Source organism: Dendrobates tinctorius, unplaced genomic scaffold, assembly GCF_039654945.1.
Source record: "Dendrobates tinctorius isolate UK_male_01 unplaced genomic scaffold, ASM3965494v1 ptg000011l, whole genome shotgun sequence".
NCBI lineage: Eukaryota > Metazoa > Chordata > Amphibia > Anura > Dendrobatidae > Dendrobates > Dendrobates tinctorius.
The window spans coordinates 39,230,321-39,256,390 of NW_027361679.1; the positions used below are offsets into that span (position 1 = coordinate 39,230,321).

At 42.9% G+C, this 26,070-nt stretch overlaps 1 protein-coding gene across 1 annotated transcript in view; it reads left to right on the plus strand.

Moving 5' to 3' along the window:
* Window positions 1-15,603, plus strand: part of KLHL8 (kelch like family member 8) — a 33,272-nt gene extending 17,669 nt beyond the window's left edge. The window contains exons 4-10 of the mRNA XM_073541418.1: window positions 531-717; window positions 2,811-2,954; window positions 4,058-4,169; window positions 6,733-6,901; window positions 7,426-7,585; window positions 9,107-9,308; window positions 11,497-15,603. Of these exons, the coding sequence (XP_073397519.1) occupies window positions 531-717; window positions 2,811-2,954; window positions 4,058-4,169; window positions 6,733-6,901; window positions 7,426-7,585; window positions 9,107-9,308; window positions 11,497-11,620 (1,098 nt within the window). The 3' untranslated portion in view covers window positions 11,621-15,603. The remainder of the gene's footprint in view (window positions 1-530; window positions 718-2,810; window positions 2,955-4,057; window positions 4,170-6,732; window positions 6,902-7,425; window positions 7,586-9,106; window positions 9,309-11,496) is intronic.
* The last annotated feature ends 10,467 nt before the right edge of the window (window positions 15,604-26,070 follow it).

Here is a 26,070-nt window from a genome sequence, read left to right on the forward strand (position 1 = left end):
GGAGGCGTCTTTAAGACTCCTAGCCACTACTAATCCTATAGTTGTTTTGTAAATAAACACCACAAGAATAAAGTCTTTTCTTTTAATTAAAAGAATGAGACTCCTTTAATGAATCTAAATTAAACCATATTCGTGTCATCACCCATTCCACTGTATCATAGAATGTTAGCGTTGGAAGATACCTCAAGGGTCATCATGTCCAACCCACTGATCAATCCATGGCCCATTACCAGTCTGAAAATACCAGGCCCCAGCTGTTTGCTTTAGCTTGGCTGGTTGCGAGAAGTGGAGGGGGGGGTCACCATGGCAGCAGGGGGGCCTGCCAAAGGACCCTGCAACTTATGTGTAAACCTTTTTCCAGAGAACTACAATTTCCTGCTACTGTCAGATACTAGTATTGCAATATATACTGTAGTAACAAAAATCCATTTTGCATCTTATTCTTGTGTATCAAAATTATTGAATCTATTCACTGGTTTTCAGGTTTTTTTTATAAACTTTCTAACTTTTTGTATTTACAAAACACTTAGGTTCGACTGCCTCTTCTGCCTATTGAATTCCTCATGTCATTTGTGGCCAAGGAAGACCTCATCCGACAAGACTTGAAATGCAGAGATCTGCTAGATGAAGCGAGGAATTACCACCTTCATTTGAGCAGCCAGGCTGTGCCTGACTTTGAGTACACTATCCGCACAACACCCAGGAAACAGACTGCTGGTAATTAAAATGATCAGAGTTTTCTTGCATGGTTCTCATCCACCTGCAACTTAAAAAAAAAAAAAAAAATAGAAAAATGCTCGTGACTGGCGGTTAGGGTGACCGCAAAAAATCGATGTCGGAATTTTGTCCGTCTGGACCCCACAAAACGATTCCCCTTTCCAGATATTGAGAGAGCCAAAATTTGAGCTCGATCAAACGACGTTAACCCGTGCCGCTCGTCGCTCAAAGTTTGAAAAAATCCAAATTGAGGTATTTTAAGACTTAGGTATTTTGCATAGTCTGTTAGACTATAAAGAATGTGACAACAACATTGCAGAAATAGCCCTGACCAAATTTTCGAACCATTTGTGGTATTTGAATGCAGAGTTGGTGGGATTATCGTTTTTTGATCCCACCATTACAGACAATGAAAAGTTGTTAATGGCTAATAAATTGCTCAGTAGCACAGATGAACCATCAGAGCACGCTAGGGTTGTAAATCCAAAAGTTAGGAAAGAAAAATTAAGAGGTAGGAAGTAACCGACTTTAACGACCTTCTGACAAAAGATGAAGAACAAAAGCAATATGTCCTCCAAGTTGTAAGCAAATGCCGAGCATTATATTCTGACGTTTCAAAAACTACTTTAACAAAAGCTCTAGAATAGATTAGATAACTATGTAGAATTATCAACTCATGTAGGTTAGCGTGCTCTGATGGTTCATCTGTGCTACTGAGCAATTTATTAGCCATTAACAACTTTTCATTGTCTGTAATGGTGGGATCAAAAAACGATAATCCCACCAACTCTGCATTCAAATACCACAAATGGTTCGAAAATTTGGTCAGGGCTATTTCTGCAATGTTGTTGTCACATTCTTTATAGTCTAACAGACTATGCAAAATACCTAAATCTTAAAATACCTCAATTTGGATTTTTTTCAAACTTTGAGCGACAAGCGGCACGGGTTAACGTCGTTTGATCGAGCTCAAATTTTGGCTATCTCAATATCTGGAAAGGGGAATCGTTTTGTGGGGTCCAAACGAACAAGATTCTGACATTTTTTTCCCCCCCCATATGAGATCCGGTCACCCTACTGGCGGTCATTTCACTCATCCCTCTTTTAAATGTTACTAGGCTTTTGCCAAATTAAACTTCATTCAGCTGTCCAAAAGTCAAACGCATACCCATTAGTCTATGGGGCGTATATATAAATTTTTTTTTTTTTTTTTTCCGTTTAAAGCTCCAATACAGGTCTGTGGAAAAAATGACTGCATTGGTGTGCACCATTTTTAACACTGTAAAGGATAGTAGAGGCTATGTCACTTATCCATACATAGAAGGTAAAAACTGAAAAATTTCCCAAATGCTGACACTAGCACTAAGTGTTAAGTTTCTTAAAACACACAAAAAACTGTGACATAACAGCGATCTCACCAGCGAGATCGCTGTGTGTGACAGCGATCAGCGAGCGGCCCCCCCTGACGGTATCACTGATCGCTGGAAGAAACCTCTGGACTTTTCTTTGGTCACTGGTCTCCTGCTGGCCAGCACGCATCGCTGTGTGTGACAGCGGGAGACCAGCGATCAGGTGTAAAAAAATAATAAAAATAGAAAATAAAGTTATTCTCACCTTCCGACGTCCCGTTCAGCCATCCTGCCTCTCTCCACGCTCCGGTCCCAGTGATCCTTTGCAAGAGTGACCGCGAGATGTCACGGTCTCGAGGGATAACAAAGTCTCGCGGTCATTCGTGCAAAGGATCACTGGGACCGGAGCGTGGAGAGAGGCAGGATGGCTGAACGGGACGTCAGAAGGTGAGAATACCTATATTTTTTATTTTGATTCTATTTTTTACAGGGATGGCCAGCGATGCCGGGCGCTCGGCATCGCTGTGCTGATCGCTGGTGAAGCTGTCTGTGTGACAGCTCACCAGCGATCACATAGCGACTTACTAGCGATCCTGACACCTTGATATCGGTGTCGGGATCGCTGGTAAGTCGCTTAGTGTGACGGGCCTTTAGTCTGAAGACATGACAGTTTGTATGTACATACACAAGATATCATCTCATCTCATTATGACATTAGAGTAACTGTCTGTGTGGTCCCATCAGGTGTTCTGTTTTGTGTGGGAGGACGTGGGGGCTCCGGTGACCCGTTTCGCAGTATTGAATGCTACTCTGTTAGCAAAAACAGCTGGTTCTTTGGCCCTGAAATGAACAGTCGTAGAAGACATGTCGGTGTAATTTCTGTGGGTGGTAAGTAGGCCATGTCCTCTCCTTCTCACTAGGTTACTGCAGATGTTATAGATGGGCCCCTTCCAAGCTGACACTGCATGTGCCGATTATGTCAGAGGTAGGAGAGCGGTCGTGTGACCAGACACTTGTAGCCTCACTGATGTAGCTGTCACTGTGCCAGCCATCTGCTGATGAAGTTATTGTTAGAAAGAACAATGAATGTTTCTTGGGCTTTAGTTTTACACTAAATGCACAGGGTGGATATTACACTAAGATTACTGTTGACAAGCATATTTAACCCGTTAGTGACCAGGCCAAATTCTTGAAACCTAACCAGTGTCACTTTGTGGTAACTCTGGAACTCTTCAACAAATCCCAGCTTTTTTTTTTCTCAACCTATCAGGGTTTGAAGTGACTTTGTTGGTCCTACATATTGGAAAAACCCCAATTGATACCATCTTAAACGCCCCCTGACATATTGAAAATTGCCATCACGTAGTTAACCCTTCTAGTGCTTCTCGGGTATTAATGCAAAGTGACATGACAGGAATGAAGTTTTTACCATCTAAATGTTGCTAACTTCTGAACAGGCTGCTATAGATGTCAGGCTCTAATGTCGCTATTTGGCTGTGACTTGCCATGGCAAACATCAGGACCACACAACCATGATCTCAGAGTGCCGATGGGGTGTTAGAGGAAGCCCCCACACACTGTTAACCATTTACATGACGTAGTCACTTGACAGCAGCATCTAAAGGGTTAAACAGATGGATGGTGCCAACACTGATCATGGCTGATGCAACAAGTTGTCAGCTATAGTTGACAGCTGCTGGATTGTCACCTGTATGGGGATGCTATTCTCCTATATCTCGGGTCAGTAAAAAGACATTGGCGGTTAAGGACCCTCGCTCATGGTCTTTCACTATAAACAGACTGCCAATCGCTCGATGAATGCATAACTTCATGAATGAGCATCTTATCTTCTGTGCAGTGCAAAAAGAGCATTGTTCTAGGCTGACTTAGGCCTTGCGCTGCTGAGAACCATAGCGACCTAGACGTTCCGCATGATCTATAGGAGTCTAGTCTTAAGACTTTTTTTTTTTTTTTTTTTTCCTTTCCTCTAGGGAAGGTGTATGCAGTCGGTGGGCATGATGGAAATGAACATTTAAGCAGCATGGAGGTATTTGACCCTTTATCAAACAAGTGGATGATGAAGGCATCAATGAATACTAAAAGGTAAAGTCAATAGTGCAAGATAAGGAATGCAATGATATGACATGATGACCTGTATTCCAGTGAGCACAAGGAATGGGTCTGTCCCCACATCTTCTGAGATCTAAAAGGTAGTCTGTGGGATTAGTTTAATGCCTCAGGGGCACAGCCATGTTTTATTTGGAGATATATATATATATATATATATATATATATATATAATATAATATAATATAATATAATATAATATAATATAATTTTTTTTTTTTTCTTTCTCCTCCTCACCCCCTCAACTTAAACTTTCAGACAGAACTGAAGCTTTGCTATCATCTGCATTAAATCCTAAGCATGGCTTGAATGTTAGAAGGGACAACACCAATTGTGTAGGCTTATTGTGCACATTGGCAGTGTTTGTTAGATGGCTGAACAAAGGCTGTTTTGACTGTGCCCTTCTGAGACCTCATAGGGTCGATTTGTCAAGTGGCAGGACACGAGTTCTTGCTTAGTTCACAATCTGCAGAGCATGCTCAGCACTTTTCTGGGAATCTCTGCTCCTGGCATTCCTACCCTGGGCTAGCTTCATCAATGTTCACAGTTACTGGGTTTATTACTTGCAGTAGGATGCTTGTATAGGCTATATACTGGACACAGGAGGAGAGAGTAGATTTTGTATCTGATCTACATTACCCAGTTTACTTTTTGCTCAAATGCGATGTACATGCAGTCATGGATGAAGGGACAGATGGTGAAGTCAGAAGATTTAGCAGGTTTTCCTCATTGCTTTTACAGAGGGCATAGAGGTAGTAATGGGCCACCTGGATTTCCAGAGCATAACTTCCCCCTTGTCGGAGAAGAGATTTCTATGTCTCCTCAGGTGGAGCTTTAGCCTAGGTACCTAGGATTGGGAGAAATAAAACGAGGGACACAGTTAGCTTGTCTATATCAAGTAAATCTCCTGGTTTTTTTAATGGTGGTAATGGGACGAGTTCTTATAGCCCGCCAGGAGAGGAAATGAACAAATATGGACAATTCCATAACAATTGGCAAAATGTAGAAGAGTTTACACAATAATTGGCAAAAATAAGTTATATACCAATATGTCAGCTATATCCTGGGATATGATAAATTTAAATATGGCGGGAACATGGGGGGGGGGGGGGGGGTTGGCATTTCCTTTAGGTCAATTTAACAATTCATGGAACCCATATCCTTTTAGTGCATTTGGCCAAGAAGAAGATATTTGGCCTCGACATATTTAGACATCAGTCAAATATAGAAGGGGGGAATTTGGAGCTGACCACTGGCCAAAAGTATTCAACCACGTAGACAGATGATAACAATTAAAATGGTGTCATGGGTTACAGACTTTGTTTTTCTGATATTTTTCTAGACTTTAGAGAACTAAGATTAACCATTTCTTTGACACCCTAGAGGTCAATCTTATGGACTGCAATGTTGCTTGGCTCATGTGTACTGTGCCCAAAATAAAATGGGTCAGAGGTCAAAACAGAAGTGTTGGCATGTAGACTACATGCACGAACTGAGATTTAAAGGGACATATCATTAGACTCGTGCTGCCTGAACCACAAAAGCCCCATACTGGGAACTTTCAGGCTCTCTGGAGACTCTGCCCAGGCTGTCTCCACCACATAATGTGCCATAAGGGCCCAGGGCATGCTGTCAGCTTAGTAATAGAGAATGTGCTGGCAGCGTCTGACGTCACTAATGTCAGGTTTGTTCAGCCCCCTCTGCTGCAGCCATACAATGCAATGGAAGTAGCTGTGAATGATTAGGGCTTAATAAAGCAATTACCCCAGGCCCAAGCATGTCTCATCTAGTCTGGGTCCCCCTTTGCTTCTGCTTCTTGGGCCCCATATATCAGTAATGCCTTGACCACAGGTAGCATAAATCTGACACAGGCTGTCCAATGGCCTGTGTCTCTGCTGGCTAGTCATGCTCTTCTTGCCCACACCCATGACTGATGGGGAGAGAACCCCCAGCAACTGGAATGGGGAGAAGCAGCCTGGGCACTTGCGTCAAAATAGTTGGCCAAAAGAACTTCCGCTGTCTGGCTTTTTGGTGTCCCTTTCAGCTCACTAGTCCAAGGCATGTTTCCCATCTGCTATTCACCATTCTAATTCACTGACTGTCTCGGATGACAGTCCATCCCTGTCCCCATCCATGACTGACAGCAAGGACAAAGGCACTAGCTGGATTTTAGGTAAAAACATGCCTGGCTGCAGTTGCTCATCCAATGTCCTGACTTGTGCTGCCAGTGACTCGGACAGCATGATTCTAACAGAGTACCCTTTGAGAGAAAATGCTGCACTGGCAAAATGGCTGAAAGTGTCCAATTCCTATTTTAGTTACATGCTACTCGCCATCATCTGACAAATGGCTGCTCCTTTTGGCTTCCAATAACTGTGCCCATGGATATTTTTGTAGAAATGCAATGTAGTATGAACACGCCTTAATATGGTTCTTGCAAGTTGCACATGTCATGCAGAAGCTTGTTGTGGTCTGTTCGCAATATACAACTGTACCGATTTTGTTATTAATGGCATTTTAATATATTTGGTTTTCACAGGAGAGGCATTGCCCTGTCATCCCTTGGTGGGCCAATATATGCTATCGGTGGGCTGGATGACAGCACTTGCTTCAATCATGTGGAGAGATATGATGTGGAATGTGACCGCTGGACTGCTGTGGCTTCAATGAACACCCCTCGCGGAGGTGTAGGATCTGTAGCTCTAGTGGTATGATGCTAGACAGTAAACTAATGGAGGGCTACACTAAAATGTTAAAGGGGAAAGCATTTGGTGCTATATCTATTGATGTAAATGGCTCCTTTATTTCTTTTATATCCTTTATTTATTAAACACCTATTTTAATGGCTGTAGTATGAGTAAGTGTGGCGATACTCGCAAAGTCCTCAGAACCAAAGACCTTTACTACTGATTCGCACTGGGCAATCCCTTTTCGCAATGAGCTGCTATGAACCTCTGCTAACTGCTGCTGATGGAGCAAGCGCTAATGTCTATTGTCGGTTTTCTTGTCTGTAGACTTCCCCTGCATTAGTATCATGATTAGAAGGAGCCAGAATTGAAGCCGCTCCTTGTAATGGCTCTAATTTCCATGTCTTTCCATCTTTGAACTCTCCTCCAAGGGATCTATGAATGTCCATATGCCCCAATAGTGTTTATGATCTCCTGGTGTCTGTACTTTTTGACAACAACTTGCCTCTTATAAGTAAAGACATGCCTTGTACACTTGTTTTTAGAATCATGTCTACGCTGTGGGAGGAAATGATGGTGTCTCTTCCCTCTCAAGTATGGAAAGGTATGACCCACATCTAGACAAATGGGTGGATGTGAAGGAGATGGGCCAGAGACGCGCTGGGAACGGCGTCAGTGAACTTCATGGCTGCTTGTATGTTGTAGGTAAGTGTCTTGGAGCTTTCTTACTATGGCTATCCATGCAAGTTTGACCCTCCTTGATCAGCCCATGTGATGGCCCCCACATTGTGCTTTTGAGCAGTGTAATGGAAGTTGAACACTATTTTACAGAGTGGTAAAAAAGGGTAGTTTGTATGTAGTTATACAAAGCATTGGTAAATATAATTTTTCAAAATTGTCTTGCTGTCAGTGCAATGGATCCCTTCATTATATCTTTTCATGCAGAGGCCAGGAATGTATAATGTTAGACATGTGTAAGGAAATATCTATTTATGGATTTAAATGGCTTCTGTCACCAGGTTTTGGCACCCATTCAGAGCAACATAATGTAGAAACTGACCCTGATTTCAGCAATGTGTCACTTACAGGGCTGCTTACTGTAAAATCTCTTCTATCTCATCTCAGGCTATAATTAAAATGGATGGAAGAGGCACCGCTTTGTTCAGAACTGTACAAGCTTTAATTTGATAAGTCACGACTGTTTGATATTTTGAGGTGTCAAACTTTAAATTGATGGGTGATTTCGGGAAAACTTAACTTTTTTTTTAAACTTTATATAAGTACTTGTGTTCTGGTCTACATTTAGTCAGACTCAAGTTGGGATCTCTGTAGGATCATATTTTGAAGCATGAAGTCTCCTTCTAATCTGTTTAACCCCTTCACGACCTTGGATGTATAGATACGTCCAAGGTTGCGTCCCTGTCTGCTTCATGCGCCAGTGATGAGCCCGCAACTTTTCTGGGACATGTCAGCTGACTTCTTTCAGACTCAAACGCAAAATTTTTAAGATACTCTTGTGACGTATCAGGTGAAGTCCTATACGGTTCTGAGTAGAATGGTGTGTGGGTTTTTTCTCGATTGTGGTTCTTGCCTGAGTTAAGAGGAGAAACGTAAAAAAATGCAACACAAATTCACTTTAAAAAAAAAAAAAAAAATATTTAACTTTCTCTTTATTCGTTTTCAAACACTTATCAGCGAACAGAATCTCAAAATTAAAAGAAACTGCATTTGTTCACTTGAAATGGAATTACCCAACTCTCTTTCTGTGGGTGGACTTATACATGGCTCACTAGTATGAAGGGTTAAATGGTGGCGGCTTCACTATTCCTCAAGTGGTGGTCTCCTACTGATTGAACCTTTTTATCAAAACTATAGCCAGTAGCCCAGATAGTGACAGGGCAGGATACTGTAGAGACAGTTTCCAGCAATCAGATTTTGGGGGGTGGGGGGGATAAAACCTGATGACCATTTCCTTTAACAAGAAGTCACCACTAGACTTGTGTTCTCATTAACTGTCTTGTGATGTCAAGTGCCACTAAATTAGGCAGAACATGAGATTTTTAGGGTCAAATAATTCTTACAGCCCCAGACTGGATTCACGTATCTGTCTTGTCAGTACTTGGGTGGATAGTCTGGTATCCTGTTCCTGAAGGCATTGCATTCTGTAGTATATTTTACTTTGCTCCCAAAGCTTCTGTTCTGTTAACTTCTGTTTTATTCTTACAGGTGGATTTGATGATAACTCTCCCCTCAGTTCAGTAGAAAGATATGATCCCCGCAGCAACAAGTGGGAATATGTTGCAGAGTTAACTACTCCAAGGGGTGGCGTAGGTATAGCATCTTTAATGGGCAAGATATATGCAGTTGGTGGTCATAATGGAAATGCCTATTTGAATACGGTGGAGTCCTTTGACCCTACTAGCAACAGGTAATAGTTTATGATGGCACACTTAAAGTTTTTGTTTTTTGGGACTGTCCCAGATATCAGTCTCAACTTGACCATTTAATAGTATAATGCCTACTACAGTGCTCAAAAAATAAAGGGAACACATGCATTGTTTAATTCCAAGTCATTCACACTTGTGCATATGTAACAGGTAGAAATGGATAGATAATTGGCAAAACCACCCCTATAGAGGAGTGGTTCTGCAGGTGGTGACCAGACAATTTATTTTCTCATCCTTTTTGGCTGTTTGTCACTTGTATTTTGTCATTGCTCTCACCCCTTGAGGTGGTGTACAATCCACAGAAGTTGCTCAGATAGTGCAGCTCATCCAGGATGCGAGCTGTGGCAAGGGTAGCTGTATCTGTCAGCAGTGGCCAGAGCATGGAGCCTGATGCCAGAAGATTAGGGAGGTCAAAAATGCAGCAGCAGGACTGCTGCCTCCTTTGTGCAAGTAGGAACAGTACAAAATGACCATCAGCAGGCCACTAACATCCTGGTGTCTGCTCACTGTCAAACACTCCATCAGGGTGGTATCAGGGCTGACGGCCAGAAAGTCAGTTTTGGGCTTACAGCCCAACACCCTGCAGGGCGATTGGTATGTGCCATAAAACACCAAGATTAGCAGCTTCGACATTAGTGCCCTTTATGGATGAGAGCAGGTTCACATTGAGCACATGTGACAGTCTGGATATGGCGTAGAGAACATTCTGCTGTCTGCAACATCCTCCAGCATGACCGATTGGGCAGTGGGTCAGTAATGGTGTGGAGTCATTTCTCTGGAGGGGTGCACATCATCACTCTATGTGCTAGCCAGAGGTACCCTGACTGCCATTAGGTACTGGGATGAGATCCTTGGACCCATTGTAAGCCTGTATGCAGGTGCAGTGGGCTCTAGGTTCCATCTGATGCTTTGCAAAGCACAAGCCGCGGAGACACCATCACATTTTTCTCAACGCAAGCAATGACTAGCCAGGTCTTTCCCCGGGAAGGAACAACCACGGGAAGGGCAGTCTCCAATGAAGGAAACCACCTATGCCAAAACAAGGTATCCATCCACAGACAGCTGTTTCGGGGTATTGCCCCTCATCTGTGTGGAGTAGGAAATTGGCCAGTAGGAGCAATGCCTAGTAGAAGACTGTGAAACATGAAACATGTGATGGTGTCTCCACAGTGTTGGATGTTGATCTCATCACATGTTTCTCAACACAGTGATTCTAGAGCAATGCCCCCATCAGTGTGGAGTAGTTTCCTACTCCACACTGAGGGGCAATACCCCGAAACAGCTGTCTGTGGATGGATACCTTGTTTTGGCATAGGTGGTTGCCTTCATTGGAGACTGCCCTTCCCGTGGTTGTTCCTTCCCTGGGAAAGACCTGGCTAGTCATTGCTTGCGTTGAGAAACATGTGATGGTGTCTCCGCGGCTTGTGTTTTGCATGTTTTTACATATTTCCCATAAGGGATGGGGGCATTGCTCTAGAATCACTGTGTTGAGAAACATGTGATGGTGTCTCCGCAGTGTTGGATGTTGATCTCCATGAGTTCATTCATCCTCATTTTTTACCATCTGATGCTTTGGCCTGGCCTGCCCATTCCCCAGATCTGAATCCAATCAAGTACATCTAGGACATGTCTCGTTCCATCCACCCAAGACCATTTTGCACCACAGACTTGCCAGAAGTTGACTGATGCTTTAATCCAGGTCTGAGAGGAGATCCCTTAGGAGAACATCTACTGCCTCAACAGGAGCATGCCCATATGTTGTAGGGAGGTCATATAGGCACATGGAGGCCACACACTACTGAGCATAATTTCCTTCTCTTGAGGCATTTCCACTGAAGTTGGATCAGCCTGTAACTTAATTTTTCACTGATTTTTGGGTATCATTCCATATGTCATAGAGGTCTGGCTATTTGGCTTTTACATTTATCATTTTTGTTTACATAGTGGAATGCATTGAGAACAATTAATAGAGTTGCAAGTGCAATATTTCATTCAGAGATATCTATAATGTGGTATTTTAGTGTTCACTTTTATTTTATTTTTTTCACAATATATTTTAAGTAAGAAGATGATGCCTCTCCCTGATCGCTTTTCTTATTCATCAGTGGATCTTGAACATGACAACATACAAGTTAATAACATTTTTGTCTCTCCAACTTTATACTACAGATGGGAGCATGTTGGAACTGTGGCTCACTGCCGGGCTGGAGCGGGAGTTGCTGTCTGTGCTTGTCTGACCAGCCAAATCCGAGATATTGGCCATGGCTCAAGCAATGTGGTAGATTGCATGTGACCAACAAAACTGTATTTTTATCTCCTAAGCAAAATTGTTATTTGCATTACTTGCTAATGTTTGACTTGTGTACTAGGAATCTTGTGTACATAGTTATGTGAAGGCTACTCTCTTCCAACCTCCTATGCTGTGATGTTTAAAGGGAAGTGATCATCCAAAAATTAACTATTTTTTAAATCAGGTTGTTTTTTGTTTTTTTTGTTAAAGTTAAATATAATATCTTGTAAACTTCATACTGGGCTCTTAAAGGGAATCCGTCACCAGTTTTTTGGCCTATCATCTAAAAATGTCATCTAATTTTGTGTGGTATACGTTCCCCCAACTACTCGTGAAACCCCCTAACTCATCACGCATCCCCTATAAAAACCTTTTCTTTCCCCCACGCGGTATGGTAATAGCCTTGGTCCGATAGGTGTTGGTTCTGGCCCCTCTCTACACCCCAAATCGGTGTGCTGTACGCATTCTGTTCTGTGACTAGCATTGTCCACGTAAAAGTCCCACGCGTGTGCAGTATGCTTTGCCCAACGGCGGGCAAAGCCGAACAGCATTAGTGCACATGCATCGGTGAACTATGTTCCGGGACATAATAAACTTGGCGCAGGCGCACTAATGCTTTTTGGCTTGCCCGCATTTGGGCAAAGCATACTGCACACGTGTGGGACCTGTACGCGGACAATGCTATTCACAGAACAGAATGTGTACAGCATGCCGATTTGGGGTGGAGGGGGCAAGAACCAATGCCCATCGGATCGAGGATATTACCATACCGCGCGGAGGCAATATAAAAGGTTTTTATGGGGGCTTCATGGGGAGTCTGGGTTTAACAAGTAGTTGGGGAATGTATACATCACACACTACTAGATGATATTTAAAAAAAAAAAAAAAAAAAATAGATATATATCTCAAAGCTTAATCTGTGGTGGGAGTATTTTGAAGCTCACAATCTGCATCTGGTTATCAGTCAGTAATCTTGCCTCTGCTAAGGAGTCTGCTGAAACCTTATTGAAAGGAATGGCTTGAGTACTTTCACATTACATTTACGCCTGTTCAGTGGCCCTGTCGACGCTTGTGTCCAAACCATCCTCAAAACCGGATTCAGATGTATGTGCCACTAGGACTATAGAATATAATGGTGCCAACAAAGTGAAGGTGTGCTGTCATGCGTCACTTTTGGATGTATATGGCTGCTCCAGGTGGGCATTCAAATATAGTAGCCAACTCGTCACATACTACTTTCTATAGGCCTTTAAAAATGCCATTCTCTTGCTACATCTAAGACTGCCTTCAGTGTCTCATTCACACAGCTATATAATTTTTTTTTTTTTTTTTTGTGTTCATGAAAGACAGCACTCTGAGGAAGTGCAGAAGAGATGTTCCACCCCCACATGAATCTGCTTGGGGGGGAAATCGCACTGGGGAAGACTGAGACTTTTTTACCTCCAGAATTTGGAAGAAAAATGGTGTCTTAAGGTGTGTGCACATGCTGCAGATCCGCAGTTTTTGCTGCAGTGTACAGTATCATTATAACCTATGAAAAACAAACCGCAAGGCCCACTGTGTGGAATTTTCTGCGGTTTCAAAACCGCAGCATGTCAATTCTTTGTGCGAATTCCGCAGCGGTTTGGCATCTGCTCCATGATAGGTGTCAAACCGCAGGTCTTTTGACCTGTGGATTTAGTCAAATCCACGCTGAAAATTTTGCAGCGTGTGCACACACCCTTATAGTCCAAATATCACTTAATGGGTGAAGGGGGCAGTGGTGGAGTGAGGTCACAGAAGGCAGAGTTATGGCTGCAGGAGTGGGGCAATGCTGCGGGCCTTGGGATGGAAGAAGCCATTGACCTCCCAGCAGTTGGCTTCAGGAAAATGGCCACCGGTGTCTGCACAGGCACAGATTTAGATCTCTGCTCCAGGACATCAATGGCTCCTGCCTCACAGGCCAGGGCCCGCAGCATCGCCCCACTCTTGCCACCACTGACTTTCTGCAGCAGTTCCCCCCCCCCCAATGCTATTACTGTTGGTTGGTCGGTCGGTCTCACTCTTTAACTTCATACCTTTCCTTTCTGAAACAATCTTTCCACTCTACTAATATGCCTTAGGTGGGAATGCCTAATATCAGTCCTTTTTTGTGTGGGTTTCCCCTCACTACTTTCCTGGACAGCACTTCTACTCATAGATTGGATGTGTTCATTGAAAGTATGGATCTGAGAATGAGATCTGTTTGACTTGATGCATGTCCTGTTCTGATATTTACAGATCAGGTTCTGCTGCTAAAGTCTATGGGGATCCATAAAGCACACTGAAGCCATACGTTGTACTTTAAGTTTTATCCATGTTTAACTGAAGCACTGCTAATCAGTGCGAAAACTAAAAGTTGAGACTACTTGCTTCACTGAAAATTAGTTGTTTTTTTTTTTTTTTTTTCAAACTCTTTATTTCTGACCTTCTTGAAGCTGAAAAAAATTGTTTTTACTGCCTCAGCTAGGCTGATATTTCTGTCTAGGTCATACACTGCTGCCTCAATGGTGTGCCAGTCATTGCACCCATTGCAAATCCATTAATCACACTTGTCCACAAAGCTCTGCAGTGATACACCATCATTGATCTCTCATATATCAGGCTTGGAGTCTTAGCCGCATGGAGAGGACAGGTATGGTGGTAGACAAACATACTTCATAATGTGAGCCTTGCATTCAAGTCTCATGCTTTTCCAGTTTTGTCTAATATACTGTCCTAGGCAATTCCCAGTGGCCATAATTTAAGTGTACCTTAACACTAGGACTACCGGACTTTTCACCACCCCCCCCCCCCCCCCACCCCCGCCTGAACTACCCAATGGAGTCATTTTGACTCCTGCCTTGTTTTCATATATTTTTAATTTTATAGAATGCAAAATAGCAAGAATATTGTCAGGCTTTAGCGCACTTCTCCCAGCCATATTAGCAAAACTGCTAATTATTATAAGTCTAAACCAACATTTATTCTAAACATACAAGTAAATGAAAACTAAAATAACATTTAGCAACAGACTAGCAAAAAAGTACTTTTTTTTTTTTTCCAAAATTTACCCTCAATTACCAAAGGGAGTCATTTTGACTCCCTTTGGTAATTAAAGGTAAATTTAGGAAAAGTTTTTATTTTCTTCCCTATAATTTTTTTTTTTTCTCAATCCTTTTTTTGCATCCTAAATAAGTCACCGAGTCTAAAGCTGGAATATGGAAAAATGTAGTCACGAGAGAAATAAAAATTGCAAGGAGTCAAAAAGACTCCATCGTTAGTTCTAGTGCTAAAACCGCATCTCTTTAGCCAGGCCTGTCATAGTCACTAGGTTAACTATTCAGGTCTTCCTTTCTGCACTTGATTAGCTGGATATAGACAAATACTGACCAGGTCATGCAGCTTTACGTGAATATTATATTATTGATTCCTTGTCCTGTATGATCCAGCCATCTTTAATGTTGGTCTTTCCTTACACATTGTGAGCAGGGCACTTACTCTCCTTAAATAGTTTACCAAAGTTATTCTGACATTAGCACATGCACCCCTGACTTGTAGAGTGCTGCAGAATATGTTTGAGCTATACAAAAACTAAAAATCCATCTGTGAAAATTGCAAGATTACTATGAAAAGAGAACTTTTTTTTTTTTTTTTTCCCCAAAATTCTTTTGCTACAGCAACCTGACTTAAACTATAGGTAACTTTCTGATGCCACATTCCCTTTAATTACTGAGCAATACTACAAGTCTGTGTTTTTTTTTCACCTTTTTACATAACTGTAGACTTAAAGGACAACGGGTAATTTTATTTCTTGAGGTGCCAAATGTTTTTTAAATAGGTTTCTGTATATAGTCTGCATTTTTTTTTCTTTACCTTTTTTCATGTGTATATATAAGTATATTTATTTAAGTGTTTATTTTGTGGATTAATGAGTTACTAATTTAGCAAACTGACAATAAAAAGTTTCTAGTTTGTTTCTAACTGTACACTACATGGACTACAATTTTCTGTAAACCTAAGGGTAGTATGGCCTTAACACACAAGGTATGGATGGACACATGCCTGGAGTTTACAAGCTCACTGCAGAAATCAAAGCAATCCTCAGCACTATTACAGTTTTAAGCTAAAAAGCCGTCACACTGCTCACAGTATTATTTGCGGCCTAGATGTTAATGTGCAGCCTCTGCTGTAGCATTAGATCTCTACTCCTGTGGAAGATTGCTACAGTACAGCCAACTTACCACTGGACAATACCGTCAGTAGCTGGCCACTTACAAATATTCTTCTTGGTCTAGAACCGGGATGTGGCCAACTTGCTGGTGTGTTTTGGGGTGGTTTTCCTACTCAAACATCAAGTTCAAGGGCATTTCTCCTTCAGCATAAGGTAACATGACTTCTTCCTGTGTTTTTTTTTTTTTTGTTTTTTTTTTTTTCTTTCCTTTTTGAGATATTCAGACTGGTCAATGGTACCTGACATGCAATTAGACTCAAATCCATAGTATGTGAAACCTCCCCTATAGACCCAATATGAACAATCTTGCTCTCATGTGTCTTTAAATTGTTGCATCTATTTTCTTTAGGCTAGTCAGTGTGTCCTTTGGCAAGCAGTAACCTTTTCAATAGGTTTTTTGTTTTCAGCAATGGTACTGTACAAAGGTTTGTTAAACAGTTTGGCTTCTTCAGAAAGTTGCAGGACTCACTTCTTTTATATCCATGTTGCTGATAATTGGACTTTGTCATTCTTTGACACCTATGGCATAGATTATGAAAATCTGAAGGCCTACAGGCAGAATCCAGTCTACCTTGTCATTCTATGTGGCCCATGAGGTCAGGCCACACTTCAACATTGCTCTGTCCAGCTCTTCATACTGGGAAAGTGGAGAGCTGGTTGTAGTATTGAAGCGTGTGCTGAAGCTCAAAATCTAAGATGGCACCAACCCCTCTACTAAGTACCGGCTGCATTCTACATTGACACAGCATGTGCGTAGCGGATAGAGGAGCCGGTGAAGCAAGCTTATGTGATATTTGAATCTGAGGAGATGCAGATTCAGCCAAGATGGGACAGCATAAGGAGCATAGTCAGCCAGCACAAAAGGTGACTGCAGTGAACAACCTGCACTTTTGTGTGGTTCCATCTATGAATCAGAGCATACGCAGCTTGTACTTAGCATAGGGACCAGTCCATATGGCACCACACTGAGCCCTGCTAACCAGGGACAGCTCTTACTCCTCCCCCCCGCCAGTTTGTGCATTGCAGTGCTTGTACTGTGTTGCACAGACATCTGTATGATGCCTTCAAAGGACAGATTTTAAGGAAAGTACCGCTGTATATTGTGGATATGGCCCTCAGCAAAAAAGTTTCACACCCCTTATGTCCCATGAACGAGACATTTTACATGCTATAATGCAGTCTCTCGTATTGTTGCTATGTGTTCCTGTGTTTTGCAGAGCTGAAATCATCCCTTTCCTTGAAGTTTGTCTCTTCTGTCTCCCTCTTCTGGGTGTGATGTCACTTCCTTCTTCCCCCTGTCTCATTCTCCATTTTGGCTTCATTAGAGGCACATGTGCTTTCAGCCTGTCTGAAGAAAGTTTTTTTTTTTTTTTTTTTTTTTTTTTTACCTGCTGTTGTTTGTATGCATTCAACAAGAATTCTTAAAGGAATGAAAGTCTCTTCTCGATTCTTCATAACATGTGTGCCGGCAGCTGAGTTAAGCTATCTGTGACCGTCGCCAATTGTAAGTAAGGTGAAGAGATCCAGCATCTCTCAGAGCCATATTTGCAGCCACAGGCCCCGGGGACAGAATACCCCGAATGTGCAGATGTTAGTATTTCTCTTACTACCATGTGTTTCTGGTTTTGATTGCTATTTTAAAGAATTGGAAAATCTTTTTATCTGAGCAGCCAGTTATTTTCTGCACTTCTATGGTTTCCCCTTTCCAAAACATTGATTAAAGTTTTCTTTCTCCTTTGGGATAATATCTGGAATGACCCATTTTACTCACTGAGAGCACTAAAACCAGCAGGTACAACATTTGCTGCCCCCCTCTCCCCGACATGCGTCATACTAGTACTGCGTCTGTCATGTCCCCCTCCCCCCTGCGGTGAGCCCACATCTTTCCCGTGATATGTCAGCTGTTTTGTACAGCTGACGTGCCTGGAACAGCTGCAGGTGGCATTGCGATCCACCCACGGCTATTAACCCGTTAAATGCCGCTGTCAAACTGAAAAAGTTATATGCTATGCTATAAAAGTATAGCATGTCTGCAAAAAACAAGTCCTCACATGGCCATATTGACTAAAAAACAAAAGTTATGGCTTTGGGATGAAGGGGAACAAAAAAACACGCAAAAACGAAAAAGGCTCCATCATGAAAGGGGTTAAATAAGGGCCATAATTGACATCTGTTGCTTCATAGTGAATGAACACTAATTGACTTCCACTGGTATTAATTAGAACACACCCTCTTTCAGTAAATGAGTCAATTACACCCAATTAGCAGCGTGCATGTCATGACTTTGTTGCCCATTACTGCCCCACACCTAAAATTTTTAGTTACACCACGTTGTATCATCTTTTCCGCCAAAAACCATAATTAAAGGTACTGTCATACTAAGCGATATCGCTGTGTGAGATACTTACCTACGACCCGCTAGTTATCGCTGATCGCGCGCGAACATCCAGGACTGTTTCTCGTCGTCAGCTTCCTGTGGAGAGACGAGCATGGAGCCGGGCGGGAGGACGCAGGATCGCCTCGTCTGACAGGTAAGTAGCGACCCCCGTCCCCAGCGATGTCACTGGTGAGATCTGCCTGTGTGGCAGCTCACTAGCGACCACTTAGAGATGCACCAGCGATCCTGACCACGTCATATCGCTGGTGCATCGCTAAGTGTGACAGCACCTTAAAAGTGTTAGACTGCTATTTTGCATATGACTGCATTACACACCAAGGTATGTCAGCAACCGGGCATAAAGCCCTCTGGCAAAGTCGGTTTTGAAGTAAAACGGCTGTGGCAAGCCTAAAATGTGAGATGATTTTAACAACGCAGTGGTTGCAAGAGCTAATGCTTTGTTTTTTGGAAATTGTCTCTTCAGAGAGGAAGAGGACTGGAACTCTAGTGCCCCTATAGGAAGTAGCAATCCTAGAAGTCAATGTTGACCTTTAACAAACCTTGTCACATGATTTAGGATAAAAGCCAAACCAGAATCTCAATTTGCAGAAAGTGTTTGGGGATCTTGCCCCTCGTCAGTGCACAGTGTGAGATCTGGTTTGTCTGTGTGAGAAGCGTCTGACCAGGATCCAAGGAGTAAAGTTTCTCATTGCGGAGAGTGACATGTCAGACATGCCGAGATGAGGAGACTTAAGCCGCAGTGTGTTTCTCTGGGAAACATTTTTGGAGGAACTTGAGCAGTTTGTAAATACTGCAAGTAGTGGCAAGTTAATGTGTCTTACGCTCCCAAATGCATCACAGCTATACTTTCCACTTCCCCACTCAGATAGTAAGGGACAAGGTGCAACAGGCTGACAAACTCAATAACTGCCTCTATACAGACAACAGGTCAAGGGAGTCTGTTATTGTCTACGACCATGCTGCCGCCTCATCACCACCAGAGCTGCTGCACCCCTGACCTTCTGTCTCTTCCCCACTATGCCGTAGAATGTAAGTCCGCAAGGACAGGGTCCCCTCCCCTCTGTACCAGTCTGTCATTGTAAATTTGTTTACTGTTAGCGATATCTATAACTTTGTATGTAACCCCCCTTCTCATGTACAGCACCATGGAATTAATGGCGCTATATAAATAAATAATACCATCTATAACGGCTTTATAATTGTTAAGTGAGAATGTTTCTGCTCTATTTGAACATCAATTTAAAACTGACAATACTCTGCTGTCAAACCAAAAAAACTGAACTGGACTGGACTATAAGCTGGTATATGTTAAAGTGTAAGAGCGTGTTCACACTGTGGTCATTGCACAGGCAAAACCAAAGAAAATCACGAAAATGAGTATATACAGCAGGTAAAGTATTAAGTTACGTAACGGTATTTTTCGGAAGCCCATGACAGCACCACGAGAGAGGGGATCCGCCCTTTAGGAACAGGAAACCTACAGATACAAAAGGGCGGCACCTCTCCCACGCATCAGTTGGTTTACAGAGCTTGAGAGGCTACCAGGGTTAGTACACAACATATAATATATACAACCTATCTACCCTATATAGCAGAAATATTTTTTTATTTTTTTTTACACCATCTCCCACATACCGTAAATTGTGGACAATCCTCTTAAGGAGTGCACCCCTATATGTGAACAAGGGAGGGAACTAAGGGTGCTGTCATGGGCTTCCGAAAAATACCGTTACCGGTACGTAACTTAATACTTTATTCGGACTCCCATGACAGCACCACGAGAGAATTACAGAGATGTAAACTAATTTAGGGTGGGACTACAGCCTGCAGCACCCTTAGCCCGAAGGTGAGATCTGAAGAGGCACCCATATCTAATCGATAGTGGTTAAAAAAGGTGGAAGGAGATGACCAGGTGGCCGCCTTACATATCTGATCAATTGACACTCCAGATCTTTCTGCCCAAGATGATGCCATGGCACGAGTGGAATGCGTCCTCAGGTTCTGCGGAGCCGGACCTCCACCTGCTGTGTAGGCAAGAGAGAGAGCCTCCCTAATCCACCTCGCTAATGTGCGTTTTGATACCCTACAACCTTTCCTGGGACCTTAGAAGGATAGGAATAATGCATTCTCCTTCTTCCAAGGATCCGTGGCTGCTAAATATTTAAGTAAGCATCTCCTAATATCTAATGCCTGAAGTTTTTGCTCCTTAGGGTTGGTCGGATTAGGGAGGAAGGAAGGCAGAACTATCTCTTGTGTCCTGTGAAATTGTGATGCTACCTTGGGAAGGTATGCTGGATCTGGCCTTAGGATTACTCTATCCTGTAAGAACTCTGTGTAAGGGGGCAATCTGGAAAGTGCCTGTATGTCGCTCACTCTACGTGCGGATGTTATCGCCACCAGAAAAGCTGCCTTGAGATATAATCTTTAATGAGGCCGAATCCAGAGGTTCAAATGGTCTTTCTGTCAAGGCCGTAAGGACTAAATTTAAGTCCCAAGGTACACATCTGTCTTTGTTTATGTGTCTCGATCTAGCCGCTGCTTTGATGAACCTTGCTACCCAATAGTTATTGGCAATATCACATGCAAACAAGGCCCCTAAGGCTGAAACTTGTACTTTTAATATACTTGTGGAGAGACCCAATTCGAGACCCTTCTGGAGAAATTCCAGAATGTTTCGTGGGAATTCCTTCTCTGGCATCAAACTGAAAGGTGGATAGGAATCGCTTCCAGGTCCTAGCATAAATGTTAGTGGTAGTCAATTTCCTGCTTTTTAGGAGGGTATCAATTAACTTCTTGGAGAACCCTCTATCCTCTAACAGTGACCTTTCAAAGACCACGCCGTCAAATGGAGTCTCGCTACTTGTGGGTGGCTGACTGGCCCCTGGTAGAGGAGATCCGGAAGGTTCGGCAGCACCCAGGGATCGCATACAGACATGGTCCTCAACCATGCAAACCAGGTCCTCCTGGGCCAAAAGGGGGCAATTAATATGACTCTTGCCCGATCTTCCCTGATCTTCCTTACTACCAGAGGTAGAAGATTTAATGGCGGGAAGGCGTATGCCAGAGAAAAGTTCCATCTTATCAGGAGGGCGTCCACTGCTAGTGGATTTTCCCTGGGATTCAGAGAGCAGAACGATTTTTCTTTTCTGTTTTCTCTGGTGGCAAAGAGGTCTACCTCTGGCCGACCCCATCTGCGGACAATCTGGTGGTAAATATCCCTGTTCAAAGCCCATTCTCCTTGCTTTAGAGCCTTGCGGCTTAGAAAGTCTGCCTTTACGTTGTCCTTTCCTCTGATGTGGAGCGCCGTCAAAGATAGAAAACTTCCCTCTGCTATTTGAAGGAGACGTTCTGTTGTCCGCATCAGGGCGCCGGAGCGGGTTCCACCTTGGTGGTTGATATATGCTACCGCTACCTGGTTGTCCGAGAGTATCCTCACGTGATGGCCCTGTAGGTACATAATGAGTTCTTTGACTGCCTGCTCTATCGCCAATAGCTCTCTTTGATTGGATGAGATCTCCGTATTCGAATCCCACTGTCCCTGTACCACTATGTCCCCCATATGGGCCCCCCAACCGAAGGGACTAGCGTCTGTGGTTATAACACGGGTTATCTGCGTTATCCAGGGCACCCCTGAGGCTAGGTTCTCATCATCGAGCCATCATCTAAGCGATGTGACAGTCGAGGGGCTTAGCAACAGTTGACCTTGTAAGGAGTGTCTTAAGGCCCTGCTATTAAATAGGACATCCTTCTGAAGGGCTCTAGTATGGAATTGTGCCCACCTAACTGCTGGGATGCATGAGGTTAGAGATCCCAACAGGGACATGGCCTGTCTGAGGGTCATAGAAGGATTATCAACCGCCCGAAGAACCTGCTGCTGTATCTTTTGCATTTTATCCAATGGCAACAGACACTGCTGAATTTCTGAATTTAATAGTAAGCCTAGAAACTTTTGTATTTTTGAGGGCTGGAGTCGGGATTTCTCGTAGTTTAATATCCATCCGAGGTTTTCTAACCTGGACTTAGCTCTTTCTATCTAGGATGTACAATGGCCCACCGATTTTTCCCACAATTAAAAAATCATCCAAATATGGAACAATCAGGATGTCCACTTCCCGTAAATGTGCCATCACTTCGGCCACTATCTTTGTAAATACCCGGGGCGCTGCTGAGAGACCAAAGGGAAGGGCTCTATATTGATAATGACGGACTGTGCCGTCTATTGAAACCGCCACCCTCAGGAACTGCTGGAAGTCTGCATGGATAGGTACATGATAGTACGCATCTTTCAAATCTATGACTGCCATAAAACACCCTTTAAACAATATTTTTATTGTCGTATTGATGGACTCCATCTTAAAAGTACGGTTCACCAAAAACTTATTAAGGAAACGTAAGTTAATGATCGTTCTAAATGTCTTATCAGGTTTTTGGATCAGGAATAAGGGAGAGTAGAACCCTCTTCCTCTCTCAGCTTCTGGAACCTCTGTCAGGACGTTTTTCTGGCATAGGCTCAAGACCTCCGCTTCTAAAGCTGCTTGTTCGAGGGGTGAAGATCTTAAAGGAGTGGATTTAAAGGTATCCCGCGGGACCTGGGTAAACTCCAATCTAAGCCCGGTGGATATTACATTGCGCACCCAGTCACTATTTGTAATCTGTGACCATGCCGGAAGGAAGGATGATAGTCTACCTCCCACGGGAATTGCTAGTCATTGATCTTGTCTCTTTTGATCTCTAGACGAGCGTCTAAACATGTAGCCCGTACGTCTTCTCCTTCTATCTTCCCATCTGGGACGGTCTCTAGTAGGCGAAGAATTGCGCCTTCTCCCCCTGACCAAATCTCCTTCTACCAAATGGGCGTCGGTAGGATGTAGGCCAGAGATTTGGGAATTTTTTCTTGTCGTTCCCAGCCTTCTCAAGCAGTTCGTCCAGGACTGCGCCGAACAAATATTCCCCCCTCACACAGAATAGTACAAAGCTTCGCCCTGGTCTGAATGTCTCCCTGCCAGCACTTTAGCCACAGGGCTCTACGAGCCGCATTAGAGAGACCTGCTGCTCTGGCTGCCATTCTTACTGCATCCGCCGAGGCATCTGCTAGGAAGGCTGCTCCCTCTTGGATTGTTGGTAGGGCCCCAAGAATTGTTTGTCTTGACGTACCCTGTTTTAATTGTGACTCCAACTGGTCAAACCAGACCATCATGGACCTGGCTGTGCATGTTGATGCCACTGCTGGTCTTAAGGAACCGGCTGCCATCTCCCAAGTATTCTTAAGGAAGGTGTCTTCCTTCCTGTCTAGGAGATCTTTAAGGGATCCCATGTCCTCAAAGGGCAGTGAGGACCTTTTCGATGCCTTTGCAATGGCCGCATCTAATTTGGGGGCCTTGTCCCAAGTATTTACTGCCGGATCGTCGAAGGGATATCTGCGTTTGAGGGCTGGTGGTATCGGCCGGCCTGGGATCCTGGTCTTCTGTAGGATCCCGTCCCTTCAGGAACAGGAAACCAACTGATGTGTGGGAGAGGTGCCGCCCTTTTGTAGCTGTAGGTTTCCTGTTCCTAAAGGGTGGATCCCCTCTCTCGTGGTGCTGTCATGGGAGTCCGAATAAATAATAGTACATTTAAATAACATTGGGTAATTAAAACAAAACATGAAAGCCATCCCACCACAAGGTGTACCCATTGACATGGTACTAACCTGTCTCTAGTATTAAAACCTCTGCTGCCTCCCATTGGTGCCTGTCATACAATTTGGATCAGGAAATATCTTAGAGTTCTCCAAGAATGTGACAAAGATGGCATCTGTAACATAATTCAAACTGCAGATGTCCTAGACACGTGTCTGGACTGCTGCATTCTGAAGAAACAGCCTGAGATGTATCTCATCTGTCAGAAGAGCTGCCATCACAAGCGCGCATACCTATCTCAGCCAAGGACCAGCACTCACATGAGCCACAATGATATTTTCATTGACTGAGCACAACAGAGGAGGGGTGTTTCCAATTTCAGTGCTTTTCAATGCCTCAACACTAGAAGAAGCTATCTATACCAGACTGCTAACGGATCTATGGACTTCCAATGCACATTAGAAAAAGCGTATTTTCAACTGCAGGATACTGTTGGACAGGAGCAGCCATTTTGTAGACTTGAATAATGCACAGCCTGTGAGGAGGTTGTACTGAAAAGTGCTGGATGAAAATATATGTTTTGGTGTCACAAACCGTTTCAGACTTGGATGCCAAGGGTCCAGTTACATAGACTTTGGGGGGCCATTGTGAAGCTACATGTAAGTATTACTTTACCATCATTAACAATATTTCTCTGCTTTGTCTGTACGTAGTCAATCAACTACTGCTCAGATAGTGGGTAAAGACCCCACTTTAGTACATAGGCCCATCGAGGGATTCACCTACTCCCCTGTGGACCAGTATGAGCCTTGTCACAAAATTTAAATAGCTCAAGACAACTAGTATAATATCTGAATTCATCACAAAATGAATTAAGTTTTACTGACTACTAGTGTCTCAGAATTATTCGACCCTCTGAATAGAATCCCTCACAAATGAAATACCAACGTGGCTAGGGGTTGTTGACTGTGAGGTTTGGTTGCTAGTTAAAAATATGGCTTAGTCAATAAAATGGTCCAAGAAGTTGAGATCAATCTTTGCACAAACAAGGAAAATGATACAAAAATATAGCCATGGCACTGTATGTTCCTAGAGAAACCTGTCAGAATCAAAGTTCTTAATTTCCAAGTTAAAAATAACACCGACTACACTGTGGACATGACAGAAAAAGCATGTCAAAAACAGCCAAGTGGCTGCAAAAGACCTGTAGCAAGATTTGTTGGCATAAGGCACTGAGTTTTCTAAACGTACTAAATGCTGAAGGTCTCTTATGTCCATACTCCCAAGACACGCAAATCCATTGATCCAAAACCAGAAGAGAAGCCGGCTTCAGTATGCTCAAAACCTTATAAATATGCCATGGAAGATTCTGTGCTTTGCACAGATGAAGCAAAAATGGAACTTTTCATGCATTTAGATTAGCGGTATGTCTAGTGGGGGAATAATGAAGCATATTATGAAAAGACCCTGCCTACAGTGAAGTATGGTGGGGGCTCAGTGATGTTTTAGGACTTCTTTTCTTCACCTGGAAACCTGCAGCGAGTGGATTGCAAAATGGATTCTATCAAGTATCAGGATATCCTAGGAGAAAACATACCTTCTGTAGGAAGCTGAAGCTTGGGTGTCATTTGACCTTCCAACAGGACAATGTACTCAAGTAAAGTAGCACTATAGCATGCAAACATGAAATATGAAACTTGAATTGCGTTACTGCTCTAGAAAATGTGAAAAATTGAGAATGCTTATCGTGTAAATAGGCCAATTCATGTGTACCTGGCAGCCACTATAAGTCGATTCTCAATGCTGGGACTTGCCTAATGTGGAATAAATCAACATTTGAGGGAAAAAGTAAACATTTTCAATTTTTTCCTTCCACATTGCTTTAATTGCTGTGAAGAACCTGAATGGTTAATAAACTTTTTGGATGTGGTTTTGAGCACTTTGAGAGGTTCAGTTTTTAAAATGGTTTCATTTTGGGGTATTTTCTATCATATAGTCCCCTGAAAGTCACTTCAAATGTGATGTGGTCCCTACAAAAATAGGTTTTGCAAATTTTGTTGGGAAAATTGCTGATCAACTTTTAACACTTATGACTTCATAACAATAAAAAAAAATTATGTTTAAAAATTTATGCTGATGGTAAAGCAGACAAGAGTTTTTACCTCAAAGGGACACTGGTCAGAATTGTAAAATTTGGCCTGGTCAG